General features: G+C 43.6%; 1 protein-coding gene across 3 annotated transcripts in view; it reads left to right on the top strand.

The window, feature by feature from the left end:
• atg2b (autophagy related 2B) overlaps positions 1–15703 on the top strand; it is an 81093-nt gene that overhangs the window by 30935 nt on the left and 34455 nt on the right. For all 3 annotated transcript variants that reach the window (XM_080202148.1, XM_080202149.1, XM_080202150.1), the window contains 13 exons: positions 313–574; positions 1701–1851; positions 2981–3073; positions 5340–5528; positions 7357–7630; positions 8125–8233; positions 9362–9554; positions 10312–10454; positions 11622–11782; positions 12681–12853; positions 13284–13434; positions 14778–14983; positions 15132–15212. In XM_080202148.1, the coding sequence (XP_080058274.1) occupies positions 313–574; positions 1701–1851; positions 2981–3073; positions 5340–5528; positions 7357–7630; positions 8125–8233; positions 9362–9554; positions 10312–10454; positions 11622–11782; positions 12681–12853; positions 13284–13434; positions 14778–14983; positions 15132–15212 (2186 nt within the window). The remainder of the gene's footprint in view (positions 1–312; positions 575–1700; positions 1852–2980; positions 3074–5339; positions 5529–7356; positions 7631–8124; positions 8234–9361; positions 9555–10311; positions 10455–11621; positions 11783–12680; positions 12854–13283; positions 13435–14777; positions 14984–15131; positions 15213–15703) is intronic.

The following is a 15703-nucleotide window of genomic DNA, read 5'->3' on the forward strand; positions in this document are numbered from 1 at the left end:
GCAGGAAGACTGGATAGTTGGTTGGACTGAGAGTTGAGGAGCTCCATGGTTTGGAAGTCCTGTGAAAGAGTGAGTGGGTAATTTTTACAAGTGAGTGTGCAAGGGAGCAGGGCCAGGAGTTGAGGTGAATGAATTTAGGAGGAACAGAAAAGAAAAGGTAATTGAGACATGAATGAATCAGGTAGGGGGAAAAAAAAAGGAATACTGAAAAATATTGAGAGGAATATAGTCCAACTAGCTTTTATCATGTGTTTTTCAGAGTATTAATTATTTTGGTAACTTCCTGTAAAGCTGCTTCTGCTTGTCTTTCAGATCTGCACTCCAAATCACATCCTATTGATGAATCTGGACGCCAGGTTGCTATTCGGCTGACGATCGGCAGTCTTTCTTTGTCAGTGCTGCACATTGACCCATTGCCACCACCCGAAGGCCCGTTGCACCTTGACCCTTTGACGAGGATGGCATCCCATTTCTTTGAACAGTTCAAGACCTTTGATCTATCTCAGTTTCCAGCGGGGGATTTCCATATGCTCCGACCCAAGTTTGCTGCAGCCTGTCCCCATGATCACCTCCGGTAAGTGCAATGTTGAGTAGTTTTCTACACTCTGTCTTGCATTTGTCCAATAAAACCCCTGGAAAATTGCATCAATTCTGAGAGGCCACTAAGCCAACCTGCATCCAAGTAACCTTCGTTTTTAAAACCTCAGTCATTTCACCGTCTACATTCTTCCAGTGAAAAATAGGCCCCAGCTCCCCTAAGCCTTTGCTGATAATGAATAGCCCAAAGACTTGGTATAATTTTAGTGACCATTGTCTGAACATCTTCAAAACCTGGCTCTACCCCCGCCATATGAGGGATTTGAAAGTAGGTGGAATTCACCTGAGGAGGGATTAGCTAAGTGGGCAGCTTGCTTTAGGAATGTACCTGATTCGATGGGCAGGAGACGTTTCTTGTCATAGGCCAGGATAGATGTGAATCTTTTCTGCTGCACCTAATGGCCATACAGAGGTGTTCCAGTTATTTTGGGATCACCGTCTCCTTCACTGCTCAGATAATGACCTTTGGAGTTATTGAGCTGAAGGTGAAAATCAATTCACTCAACCTTGTCAGCTCCTGACGCCCTCATCCATACCATGTTACCTTCAGACATGTTTGTTCCAATAGTCTCCTGGATGGCCTCTCATCTTCCACCTTCCGAAACTTCAACTTATTCAAAACTCTACTGCCAGTCCTGAGCAGGCTCACTTTACCCATCCTCTGTGTTCATGGCTTATCCCAGCTCTCCTTAAAATTCTCATCCTTGTTTTCAAATCTTTCCGTGGCCTTGGCCCTTTCTATCTCTAACTTCCTCCAAACCCTGAGATATATTCACTCCTCTCATACTGGCTCTTTGAATATCCCCAACTTTCTTCACTCCACTATTGGTGAACATCCCTTTAGCTGTCAGGGCCCTAAGGTCTCAAATTTCCTCACTAAAGCTTTATTTTACCCTTAAAACCTACCTTTTTGACCAAGCTTTTGGACACGTGCAGTACCTGGTGTGTTTCAGTCTCAATTTTTGTCTGATAAATGCTCCTGTGGATTATCTTGGAACATTTTGCTGCATTAATGCATTAAATAAATGTAAGTTGTGGTCCATAATCCAAACTTTGACTTGTGAATATTTCACCATTTCACATGTTTATTACTGATTCCACAGGCTCTTTGCAACTGACATAAAGCTGAAGTATGAGCTGCGACGAGGTGCTAACTCTCGAAGCCTAAACACGGTTGTCCGCATTAACTGGATGGAACTGCTGGAATGTCTCTTCCCTATGGATTCGTTGACTGTCATGCCCCAATATACTGAGGTCAGAATCATAACAATATTAATGATGGCCAATGTTTCTCTCAACTTCCTTTTGCTATGTCGGACCAGCTTGCTGCACTGTGATCCCTTTAGGATTGACATGCAACCGCACATGCACCCATTTTAAAAGAAAGTGTGTGTGATAGGTTTCTTTTTGCGACATTACCCATTGTTATGCAGTTACACAGCTTGAAAAATATTCACACTGGCATAGACAGGCACTAACTCACGCACTCACAGTCCTAACCTATGACGGACCTCTTCAACCCCTGTCATTTCACTTTGTTCCTTTAGTTAGTTGTGAATGTCACTTGCCACTTCTCAACCCAAGTCTGAATGTTGTTGCATGTATATACAGACTGCTTCAGTATCTGAGGAGTTGTCAAAAGTGCTGAACATTGTGCAATCATCAGTGAAACTCCCCACTTCTGATCCTGTGATGGAGAGAATGTGGTTGATGAAGCTACTGAATGTGGTTGGGCCTAGAACACCACCCTGAACAACTCTCGCAGCAATATCTTCAAGATCAGTGGACAGATTTCACCCTGATTCCTATTGACTTCAGTTTTGCTAAGGCTCCTTGATGCCACCATATGAAGGTTGGGGACAACAATGGTTTCTCAGTATTCCTTGTTTAGCTGGAAGATACTGTGGCTGACTCAGCACTCTGTCAGATGAACAGTTTGACAGCATACTCAGTGAGGAAGAGTTGGTTGGTGCTGGAAGGTGGAGTGATCTGATTGAGCACTCTATCAACACCAATTTGTATTAGATGAGGGTAAGAGAGGCAAGCAGGTTTCCTCTGCTCTCTCCCATTAATGTGTTTCTCTGCACTACATTCACAGGAGAGCCACTTTGCTGCTGTCCTCCTGTTTATTCCAGCCATTTCTCTGGTCCCATTGTGATTGAGCGAGCCTGTTACTGTTAGTTTTATCCCATGTGCCTATGGAGACCTTATGTTAGATTGCCCAAATCTTCTTGCTGCCACATTCTGGATGAGTTGGTCTGGGCTGAATTTGAACCCATGTTCCAGAGATGAAAGGTTTGAGGGTTACCCTGCAGACAGAGATTAAGATGCTGTCTTCAGAATGTGCCAGCTAAAACATTCTTTCTCCACTTTGTTTTGGCAGCTGATCACATTTCAATCGGCCTCTGACACTGAAGCGCATCCCGTACCTTCAGTACACCTAAACTATAAACACATCGACCGAAGAGGAGTCCAGGTATATAATTGTCCAGTCCTTAACCCGTTCAATGGTCTGTTCAGAATTAAACATTGTTTTGTTTTTCTACCAAAAATACATTTGAATCATCCAATAATCTGATCAAAGCAGCTTTGAATTAAGAGGATTGTGTAATACCCATGGACTTTCTCACGCGAAGGAGTCAAACGTTCCTCTTAAATTATTTTATATAGCAGTGGAATTCAATGCTTTCTCACAGCTTTTTTCCCATCTTCTGAAGACATTGGAATAGATTTTTTTGCCCAGGTGTAGAAGTGGTGATTTTAGGTTAGTGGGAATGGAAATCGGGTGGATTTTGCTAATGGACAGCCTATTTAAAAGACAGTTTTTACTTACAAATCTACTGTCTCTCACTGCTCAGCCCATGATCCCAATCTGATAGTGTCCATTCTTCCTGTGTGAGCTTTCAGTGACAGTAACAGAAAGGAGAGATTATGTTTACGTAGTGCCTTTCATGAGTTTTGAAAAATTCCTTTGCCATCACCTCAGGATATCACTTTAGCTCTGATTAATGTTATACCATACCTACCTTTTGGTATGAGAGTGTCTCCACTCATCCTAAAGAACATAAGAACATAAGAAATAGGAGCAGGAGTAGGCCATCCAGCCCTTCGAGCCTGCCCCGCCATTGATAAGATCATGATCTAAAACAGGTATCACACTCAAGAGAAGGCATCCAGTGAATCAGCATTCGCTGCATGAGTTGGCAGCTGGTTTAACAGGCCCACTCTGCTCTGAGAAAGAGCTGGTTCAGTCTTTACATAAAACACTTTTTCTGCCTGCCCTGACCATAGGAGATGATATCTGATTTCTGCATTTATTGATTGATTGGCATGTTAGTTTTGTTTTTGTACATTTTCCTGAAATAATAGTCTTGTTTACCCTTGGGTAAGAACATAAGAAACAGGAGTAGGCCATCTAGCCCTTCGAGCCTGTCCCGCCATTCAATAAGATCATGGCTGATCTGAAGTGGATCAGTTCCACTTTCCCGCTTTCTCCCCATAACCCTTAATTCCCTTGTCTATCAGATACCTATCTACCCGTGACTTAAATTAAAGTCACGGGTAGATATGGTAGCTAATATCATTGTTCCAAAGTTAGGGTGGGTTTCCAGAAATATGTCAGTGCCTGCAACAGTGGGTTAGTTTTTTTTGCAGGGGGGACACGTGGGTTGGGATGATCAAAACTTTGATCAGGAAAGTAGGTTTTGAGGAGAAGGTTAGGGAGGGAATCCCAGTGCATGGGCCCTAGGCAACTGGAGACGCCAGAACCAAGAGGTGCTACGAATTGAGCAAATGCAAAAATGATAGGACTTAGAGTTTTGATGGAAATTTATAAATCAGAGGAAAGTTCCACAGTTAGGGAAGGGTGGAAGCAAGCAGGGATTTACACAGAAGGATGTTGGGAAACCAAGAGCCAGTGTTGGTTAACAAAGGCTGGTGTGATGTGTGAACATGATGTGTGTAATGGAATACAGGACTTCAACTGAGCTCTAGTTTACAGAGACTTGATGATGAATGGTGGGTGTGGGGAGGGGGGCATTGGGTGGATGGATGCTGACCAGGAGAGCATTGAAAATGGCAAAAGAATGGATAAGGCTGAGATTGGCACTGTCACAAGTGGAAGGAGTTGGTTTTAGTGAAGAGGAAGATATGGAACTGGAACCAGAAGGCACAACCTCAGTCTAATGGGACGATCTTTTAAAACAGAGAGGAGGAGGAATTTCTTCAGCTAGGGTGGTGAATCTGTGGAACTCTTTGTTGCAGAAAGCTGTGGCGGCTGGGTCATTGACTGTCTTTAAGATAGAGTAGATAAGTTCTTGATTAATAAAGGGATCAAGGATTATGGGGAAAAGGCAGGAGATTGGGGATGAGAAAAATATCAGCCATGATTGAATGGTGGACCAGACTCGATGGGTCGAGTGGCCTAATTCTGCTCCTATATCTTATGGACTGGAGATCAGTTAGTGGTCATGTAGGACATTGCAGTTGCATAGCTGGTCATCATCTCAGCTCTTCAGAGTGATCCTGGTGTAGTGGTGGCTTTGTCAAAGGAGAGTAAGGCCACCAGAGCTTGTGGTCCAGCCAGGTATGGTTGATCGATGGCCAAGCCACTTACATGCAGAGGTACTCAAGTACACGCTGATCCTTTGTCAACATTGGAATCCATTTTTGAGGTAATAAATCTGACCCAGTATTTGTCTAGTGACTGTCTCCTTTGTGTTAACGTGCTTTCTCTTTCTCAGGGCAGCCAAGGTAGACTGACTTCACTATCACCAAAGGCTGAGCTGCAGATTGAGCTCAGTCTAATTCAATCCGAATTGGACATCAGCATTGTGGACAGGCTCAACTCATTATTGCAGCCTCAGAAACTTGTGACAACTGAAATGATGGCATCACATATGTACACCTCCTTTAACAAGCACATCAGCCTGGTAAGTGCTGTTAGACGATGGCATTTTTGGAATAACCATCAGAATCCCGTCTACTTTTGTATCTTGATGCTAATGATTGAGCAATTGGAATTTTGTCCCAGGTTTATCAAAAACCTATGAGATTAAAATAATTGGGCAAAAGTTGATGGGATTTCCAGAAATCCAGTGATTTCAGGATAATAAAATGGGATTGAGCATAACTTGCTTCAGTGGACTATTTGCACTGAACCTAACTCCCAAAGTTTAGGATGGTTTCTCTTGCCCTCCACTGAGGGAATGTGGATGTCTGCAGACAATAAGCCAGAGGTAAGTAGTGGAAATGTGAAGATGAATGGATTTTCTGCAGAGTTGTTTCATTATTTTGTTGGTGATTATTTACATGGCTATTCTGATGAAAAGCCAATCAACCTGAAATGTGAAACCTGTTCTTTCCTCTCAGCTGTCTGACCTGTTCAATATTTTCATTATCCTTGTGTTGACCTGTGCTACTCCCCCAGTAGAAAGCACAACAGCCAGGCTGCTCTGTAACAACAGATGAATTTGTGGTTTGCTAATGCAGCTCCCTCTCAGGTTCTGAGATATGAAGAGCCTTTATTTTTCCCACTGTCTCTCTGTCTTGGACACAGCTTCTACCAGCGTGTCATTCTCTTGTTGCGCTCAATACTCCTTGCAGCTGATGGCGGGAAGATCAGGAGTGACGTTTGAAATGGAAGGATTTGTACACTGAAAAGCACCAAGTCTCTTCCATCATTCCACTTCATTTTTTGAGTGTGCAGGTGATTTATTTAAGTGTCCAACCCCTGTCTTTTTTTGCACAGCTGAGCACCCCGTAACTTAAAGGGATCGGCTTGAGCACAGGCAGTACAGGAGTATTTGAATTTTTGCATGGCCGCACAACTTACAGGGATCATTGGTCTCATTTGTTATCTGTTCTGTTAGAGATAAGGCAGCATCACTCAGCCACTCCAGCTCCCCACCCTAACCTCACTGACACCCCCTCATTGACCCACCTATCCACCTCTCCCACTGAAAGCACTGGCAATGTTTTGACATGGTGTTACTTACCAATTTTTCCAAGTAACTATTATCCATGGATGAGCAGGGATGGTGAACATTAGCAATGTTAATCAACCACAAGGACCAATCCAACCAAACCCAATTCTGTCTTCCCTTGCCATTCAGCTGCTATTGGAGGACACAGGATAGTGATCTGGGTTGGTGGGTAGTTGTAAGAGAGGAACCTCCTTTTTCCCTCCCTCCCTAAATTATCCAATTATATCCTTTTGATATCAGCCTTGGCCAGTGGGAGCATGCTCATCTGAGTTAGAAGGTCATAGTTCACATCTCATTCCCAAGACCAGAGCTGACAGTTTAATTGCAGTACTGTGGGAGTGCTACACTATCGGGAGGTGTTGTCTTTCAGATGACACATTTTGGGTGAGTGGAATAGATCCCACTACACTACTTATTAGAGACTAGGCAATTCTCTCCAGTAACTGGCTAATATTTATCTCTACGGAGGTCTTAAAACAGATTATCAGGGCGTTATCGTTGTGGCTGTGGGAGCTTGTGGTGCCAAAATTGGCTGTCCCATTTCCGACAATGCTTCCAAAGGACTTTATTGGCTATAGAGCATTTTGGGATTTCATAGGGCTGTATAACAAGCTATAGAAATACAATTCTTCAAAAATGAGACCAGCTAAACCACAGCTTAAACCTGGACCTTCCTGATCTGTGTGGCTCAGTCTGACTTTTAACCCCATGAGGCAGAGCTTCCGTATGAGGTGATTAACCTCCAATGATCATGTTACTGTACTTCCCGTTGCAGCAGAGAGCCTTTACCGAGGTATTCCGCGACGATTCTACCTCACCCGCTAACCAGCGGACATCTGTGCAGCTCACCACGCCCTTGTTCAAACTGGCCATCCGTTTCCCAATCCCAGACCTTCGGTCTGACCAGGAAAGAGGACCCTGGTTCAAGAAGTCACTACAAAAGGAGGTACTGCATTTGGAATTCAGCGAGGCAGAATTTAAGACCGAATTCTTTGGGAGTTTATCACATGAGCAGCTTAAACTGGAGCTCACTTTTAAGGAACTACTTGGTGAGTTGTGGCTTTTATTACTTTAGCACCCCTACGTTTATATAATTCTACATTGTGGGGTGAAGGTGATGTTACTGGACTGGTGAGAAGGGCTGGGCTAAGTTCAAACTGCACCTTGACAGAGTAACAAGTTATTTTGCGTGGTGTACCCTCCAGGCATTGTTGTTTTCCTGTGGTGATAGAAGAAGGTTCTTTTCCCCCTCATCTTCAGTCCCTCCCACCCCCCACCTGCTATTTTGTTTTTCCCCCGAACTTCTGCATTTGATGGTTAACTGATATCCCTATGGGAAGGGCCTTGGCCTAGTGCTGGGATTGGACATGGCTGTGATGGTTCCACATCTGCGCAGTCTGTCATCATTTGCTGCTTGGATGAAATAAGAGGGCTGTTAGCAGCATACTCAGCAGAAGGGAGGAGAATGTTAGTGAGGGTTTGATTTTGTACTGATAGCTATTGTGGATTATATGAATGCTTAACGGCCTTCTCGTTATCTCAGGTAAATTCCAAGAAGACCCTGCGATGCCACCATTCACCTTTTTTAAGGTGTCACACGGTGCTGATGGAGACATGTCGACTTCCGATAGCGGGAAATTTGATTGGCCAAGGCAGGTAACACTATGTTTCCCTCATCACACCTGTGGGTACACTCAAAAGGTACCTAATTGGCTGTAAAATACTAAGGAACTCTGGAATTGCAAATTATTTCCGCCCAGTACGAGGAGATAGCTTTCAAAACTTAGTTAGAATTGAAAACCTGCTGATTCTACCATTTGGAACCGGATTAATCCCCCTTTCCTTTCCTCCGTTACCATAGAACCCCTAAAGAGCAAAAGGAGGCCATTCGACCAGTCAGCTGTGCACTGATTCTCCAAAAGAGGCAGGGCCTCCCCTATCCCCATAACCTGCTCATTTACCATGGCTACTCCACTTAACTACACTTTTTGGACACGAGTAATTTATCATGGCCAGTCCACCTAACCTGCACATCTTTGGACTGTGGGAGGAAACTTGAGAATCCGGAGGAAACCCACGCAGGGACACCAGAGGACATGCAATTTTCACACCGACAGTCATCCAAGGCAGGAATCAAACTGGGTCCCTGGTGTGAGGCAGCAATCACTGCTGCCGTGACAACCATTATTAACTGAGAAAATCAGTTTGTGCTAAAGATCACCAAGCAAGAAAGGAGAGAGAAAGGTGCATGAGCTACCTTTCCTAGCCTCAGTAAACACTGGAAAAACTCAGCAGATTTTCAAAGACCTGGCTCAAGAGCTTCATGACTGCCTCTGCTCAAACCTACCACCCTACTTCATCTCACTCAAATAACTTCCCCTATTACATGTTACTTGTGATTTTATTTACTGTGCTGAAGCAGCTGGACACTCTTAACAACATGCATATATAAAGTACTTTTAACATATTCAAAGAATCACCAAGGCACTGAACAAGGGGGTTGCCAGACAAAAATCTGACACGGAGCTATATATTAGGACATTGTCCAAAGAGAGAGATTTTATGGACTGTAGTCTTTAAGTGTAGGGAAAGAATTGCAGAGCTGAAGGCTCTGTGTGACACTGAAGATCAGGGATTTGCAGTGGATGCGGCAGTTATTGGGAATTTGCCACACCCCCAAGGTCTTAGACCATTATATCTGCATCTTATTTCCACAATGTTCAACTGACATTGAATGCATGTTCAGCTTGTATTAATGCTATGGAGGTTTTTGTCACTAGGGTTGTATTGAAGGTGAATCCAAGTGCAGTGCATTCCATCTTGGAGCGAATAACGACAGAGGAGGAGGAACCTGGGAGTAATTTACTGGAGGATGAAGAGGGTGGAAACCATTCCCTGAAGGACGTTTGTGATTTGGGAAGGCAAGAACCCTCGCCGTTCTCCTCGCGAAGAGTGATGTATGAAAATGAGGAGGTGAGAGCACTACTCTGCATACATATTTTGGGGAAATGGAAAGACCTTAATCTTATCAAGTCATTTACCATCACTGATATGATTGTTATGGCATAGGCTAAATTCCAGTGAGTGTCACTATGAGCATTCAATCTTTCACTCATCGAGTTGAAGGAAATCATGCTCGGGAATAAATCACTTTACATTTCAGGCACTTAAAGGGGGTTAGATACAGAGTAAAACTCCCTCTACACTGTCCCCCATCAAACACTCCCAGGACAGGTACATCACAGGGTTAGATACAGAGTAAAGCTCCCTCTACACTGTCCCCATCAAACACTCCCAGGGCAGGTACAGCACAATTTAGAGTATGGAGTCCCTAAATGTGCCTCAGAAGCATGATTCCTGTTGCATCAGTTTGACATTTTCCATTTCACGCACCAGCTTCCCTGTGCCCATTTTAAATGAGCTTGGTAATTTGAGATAGCGTCTTTGAAGGGTTACTTCACAAGCAAGGACGCATGAGCGATCACAATATCTCTCAAATTTTTAATAGCAGTGTTGTACATGCATTTGTGATACATTTAGAAATACTGACATCAACACAGTATGTTGTCTTAAACAAGTAAATTTGTAACATGAGGAAGCTAGTGACACTCAGCAAATGGGTATTACACCGTGCCAACATAGTCTGTGAAGCAGATGTGATTTAGAAGCTGGTATAGATCCATAGGGCCATGATGCTGTTTGTCTCACTGGATCAGTGTGCTCTCTGCAGATGGTGATGCCAGGGGACCAGTTCGAAATGGGTCAATTCCAGGATAAAACCATAAGCACCTCCCACTACGTGCTGGAATTGATGTTACCTAATGTTAACCTTACACTGCCAAACAAGGCGTTCTATGAGAAGGTGTATAACAGGCGAGTCTAAATTCTCTCCCACTCTAAATACAGCAAATCTAGGTTGCAATTTTAGCTTTGACTTTTGCTTCTCAATTCTCCATCCCTCATGTTGGGAAACAGCGATTTTACATTTATTCATTCTCCACATGTGGCAAGGCCCAACCCAAGTAAACTAAAGCAGTTAAGCCAGTCAATCAAGTTGGAAGTGTATAAAATCCCAATTGAGGGAGGTTTCCTTCCCCAAGAATAGCAGTGAACCAGTTGGCTTTTAACGCCAATTTGTCAGCACCATAGTCACTTTTTTTTACTGATACCAACTCTAAGTTCCAGATTTTTCAAACCTGATATAAATTCTCACACTAACATTCTTGCATTCTGCTGGACCATGAATCTGAACTCTGGATCACTGGTTTAGTGCCATAACTACGATTCTCGTCTCAGTGACTTGAGTCAGAAGGCTGTGATTTCAAGCTTTACTCCTGTGACCTGAGCTCATATCTCAGTGCTGCGGAGGTGCTGCACTGTCAAAGGTGCTACACTTTGAACATAAGAGACAGGAGCAGATGTGCACAATTGTGTCCTCATGGCTGATCTCCTGCCTCAATTCCACTTTCCCACCCTTCTCTGTATCCCTCAATTCCTTGGAAGACCAGAAACATGTCTATTTCAACCTTAAATGTACGCGATGGTGGAGCACTGTCTCTGGGGTAGACAATTTCAAAGATTTACAATCCCTAGAGTGAAAGAAATTCTATTTAATTCAGCCCTAAGTGATTGTTCCCACATCCTGAGGCTGTGCCCCATGTTCTAGATTCTCTCGCCAGTGCTACCTCTCAATTTCTACCCTGGCAAGCTCCTTCCAATAAACTGATGTGTGATCTTTCTGTTCTGGTTGATGTTTAAAATCCAATGACACTCTTGTAAGGAGCAAGTTTTTTTTCATTTGAAGGCAACTTCAGATCCTCAATCAACACAACCAAAATCATCTTGAAGTACTTTTATGTCACTTTATACTGTGTACAAATTAACTTGCCTCTTGACACACAACAGTGACTACACTTCAAAATACATTGCTTATGCAGTGTCTAGGGATATCCTGAGGATGTGATAAGACACTGTGTTAATGCAAGTTCTATCTTTCCCTAAATAATTTTTTTAATATGCTTTTCATTACTCTTTTTACAGAATAAACAATGATTTGTTGCTATGGGAGCCTGCTGCCCCGTCTCCTGTTGAGACAGTTGAAAACGTTACTTACGGGGTTGGACTGTCTGTGGCCAGCCAGTTAATCAATGCATTCGGCAAAGAAAGTCTTACTCAACTCAAGTCAACACTCCTCCAGGATGGTACAGTATTGCACTGCCCTTCATATTATTGTGAATGAAAACTTGCACCAGTAGTTTTTGTGTGTGTGTGTGTGTGTGTGTGTGTGGGGGTGGGATGTGATTGTATTCTGTATTTCAGAGTGCTCTGTCTCCCAGTGCAGTGACAGTTTTGCTCCATGTCTCCATATCCTGCACATGGTATGCCGTTGCTAATTACACTATAATACTGCCATTGAAAGAAGCTCAGACTGTTCTCCCAGTGGTTAATAGATGATGGTCATTGTAAATTGAGAATTGGGAGTAACTGATGCTAGTGGCAGGAGGATTGATAATCAGAAGACATTCTGATTTCAGATAATTGAATAAAAATCTGTATAAAGATGGGGAGTAAGAAGAAAGATTTTTGTGATCTAGAATGTTTAGCCTGAATGGGCACTGGAAGCAGATTGAGAAGGAGCCTTCAATAGTAGATTTGATAAATACTTGAAGGGAAATAAGTGACAGGGCGATGGAGAAAGAACAGTGGAGTGAGACTAATCGAAAGCTCTTTCAATGAGCTGGCCTGAGCACAATGGGCCAAATGGCTGCCTTTGATGCATGATTCTCAACACCACCTCAAGGGCAGTAAAAATGTGGCCTAGCCAAGGATGTCCACAGTCTGCTGAGAGGGAAAGAAGGGAGTGATGTAACAGTAGGGTAATGAGACCAGACAAGGCTAGAAATACAATGGTGAGTGATGATGAGAAACAGAAGGGCAGGTTAATAATGCTTCCACTTTGGTATCATCCTTTTTCCTGTTTCACATGCTGCCTGAGCCGTGACACGTTTTGCCTTCCTACCTTTTGAGGGAAAAGCAGCAGCATGGAGATGATGTGCCCAGATGATTACCTGACTCTCACTCCTGCCCTGTGCTCCATAGATGACGAGAGCGGTTCTGATGAGGAGACGCTGCAGTTTTGCTCAAGCATTGACCCAGCCCATCGGTCACGACGTAAAAAGAAGGTGGAACAACAGAGCAAGAATAGCCAGAGCTTCCTATCAGTGCTTCTCAATGTGTCTCATGGGCTTGTGTCTATACACACAGATAACAAGGTGAGAGTCTGTGCCTGTGAGCATGAAGGTTACTCCCAGGGTGAGTTCCCAATGGCTAGCATGTTGGATTAGTAAATACTTTAATGGACTTGTTATCCAGCGATTATGATTTCAAATCCTATCACGCAGTGCTTGAGAATTTGAATTCCGTACAATTAAAATATGGGAATAGGAAACTGGTCTCAAATGTGACTGTGAGTTATGGGATTGTAATAAAAACCCAACTAATTCACTAATGTCCTTTTTAGGCAAAGAAATGTGCTGTCCTTATCTGTTCTGGGCGTATATGTGACTCCAGTCCTACATCAATGTGGGTTGCCTCTTAACTGCCCTCAGCAGTGGACTAAGAATCCACTCACTTGTAAAGTTACCATCAGAAGGCAATGTGAATGGAGATACGATTGAATGTGAGCAAAGCGTTTTCTTGCAGAGTGAAGATGGCATGCTGTTAGCTGAGAACCATGGTGAATTCTGGTTAGAGATTGAAAATGGAAGCTTGTTCACTGTGGGGAAATATCAGGGATTCGACGATCAACATTATTTCTGTCTCCAGACCAACAAAGTCTTCCTTCGTCACCAAGGTAAGGAGGAGATCAAGCTGTAAATAAGTTGTGATTGTATACTGTACAAAATGCTGCTGATATGAACTTGTGAAGTTATTTTCCGGTTTCAAGACTCTCTTCTGTACCTAATACTCCTGTCTGACTACTGTGTGGAATAATGTGTTGTTGCTCTAGGATACTTTGTCCGTGTCTTTAGTCAGGCATCTGCTCAATCCATCCAATTTACGTTCTGTCTCCAGGTGCTGACTCTCACTGGGGTCAGGTCCCCCTCCTCTCCTGGACGTACTGATTCCCACTGGGGCACAGGACCCTCCTCTCCTGAAGGTGCTGCCTCTCACTGCAGTAGACAGCCACAATCCTCTTTCCATTTATAATGCATGATTCTCAACACCACCTTCTCAAGGGCAGTTAACAACAGGTAATAAAAATGTGGTCTAGCCAAGGATGCCCACATCAATCACAATAATCTTTGGTGTGGATTGTTCAGTAACACTTCGGACACCTAGCGAGTGAGCAAAAGTGTTACAAGATCCTTTGGCATTATTCAAAGACTAACCTGGTGTTTGGGTGACATGACTTCCCCAGTTGAACACTATCTTAAAATTAGCTAACTGCTTATTATCCTGTTACCTCGTTCCGGATATTTCTCACATGGAATGACTGCTAATGTTTGTATAAAAATCAGTGGACTACAGAAATACTTTGAGCTATTCCAGCATGATAAGCCTGAAGGGCCTACTCAGGAAAGGTTACCTGTACCTGCCAATTGTTATAGAACATAGAACATTACAGCGCAGAACAGGCCCTTCGGCCCACGATGTTGCGCCGACCAGTTAAAAAACAATGACCCACTAACCTAAACCAATCCCCTTTCGTCCATAAACCTATCCTCGGATCTCTTAAACGCCCCCAAACTAGGCGCATTTACAACCGCAGCAGGCAGGGCATTCCAATCCCTCACCACCCTCTGGGTAAAGAACCTACCCCTGACATCCGTCCTATAACTACCCCCCCTTAATTCAAAGCCATGCCCCCTCGTGCTAGCTTTCTCCATCCGAGGAAAAAGGCTATCACTGTCCACCCTATCTAAACCTCTAATCATCTTATATGTTTCAATAAGATCCCCTCTTAGCCGCCTTCTTTCCAGCGAAAACAACCCCAAATCCCTCAGTCTCTCCTCATAGGACCTCCCCTCCATACCAGGCAACATCCTGGTAAACCTCCTCTGCACCCTCTCCAAAGCCTCCACATCCTTCCTGTAATGTGGGGACCAGAACTGCACACAGTACTCCAAGTTATGGCATTGTTAGACAGAGAAATTTAGTTCTGGTTTTCCCAGCCTGTCCTCTTGTCTTTGGCAGGAATGGTTGAAAATATGTGCCCCCCTGGTGATGTGAAACTCCCCAGCAAGTCTTCATCTCCATGGCTTGAACCTACAATCTACCAATCTGAGGAGGGTGCTTTGACCAAACAGGCTGCTGTTTCTGTGGGTGTTAGTGCAGAGAGTCCAAACATGCTCTCTGTCGCAGTAAAAGTCAACCACAACAAGAACGAGAACAACATGAAGGTAACATTTGGTAGTTTTGTTTGATAATTCTACTTTAAAGTGCTTTGGGACCCTTTGCTATATTACAGATGCTATGTGAGTTGTTGTTCATCTTCTCTTTCAAATGGGCAACTTTCTTTTAAGGTTGATGTATTTTCCCCTGTTTTAGGAGATCCTTGTGGCTGTCGGATTACGTGGTGCCACTCTTCAGCACCGCAATGTGCCCCCAGGGCGGAGCTGGTATGAGCAGGTTAGCTTCATATTATTTATCATTGGGCAGAGTTGCACTGTAGATCATTGCTCAGATTCTGGAAACACACTTCACAGCAAAAGCCATGATGTGGAGATGCAGCACTGGACTGGGGTAAGCACAGTAAGAAGTCTCACAACACCAGGTTAAAGTCCAACAGGTTTAACTGGTTGCGCAAGCTTTCGGAATCTCCCTGCTTCTTCAGGTGACTCCAAAAGCTTGTGCTACCAAATAAAACTTGTTGGACTTTAACCTGGTGTTGTGAGACTTCTTATACAGCAAAAGCACCAGGTGTTGGGGGGGACTCCCTATAATATGCAAAGAGGATGTTATTCTCTGTAATATATAGTATAGAGATTAGAAACCCTTGCGCATGTTGTAGGAACTAACAGCTCTTGTGTTTATTATGGAAAATAGCAGCCTCGGGGACCAGTATTCCCCATTGAGCAGCATGGCTGCAGAGCTCTAATATTGAATTAGAGAAACGGACA

Source organism: Carcharhinus amblyrhynchos, chromosome 14 (assembly GCF_965287045.1).
Source record: "Carcharhinus amblyrhynchos chromosome 14, sCarAmb.v2.hapA, whole genome shotgun sequence".
NCBI classification, from domain to species: Eukaryota; Metazoa; Chordata; class Chondrichthyes; order Carcharhiniformes; family Carcharhinidae; genus Carcharhinus; species Carcharhinus amblyrhynchos.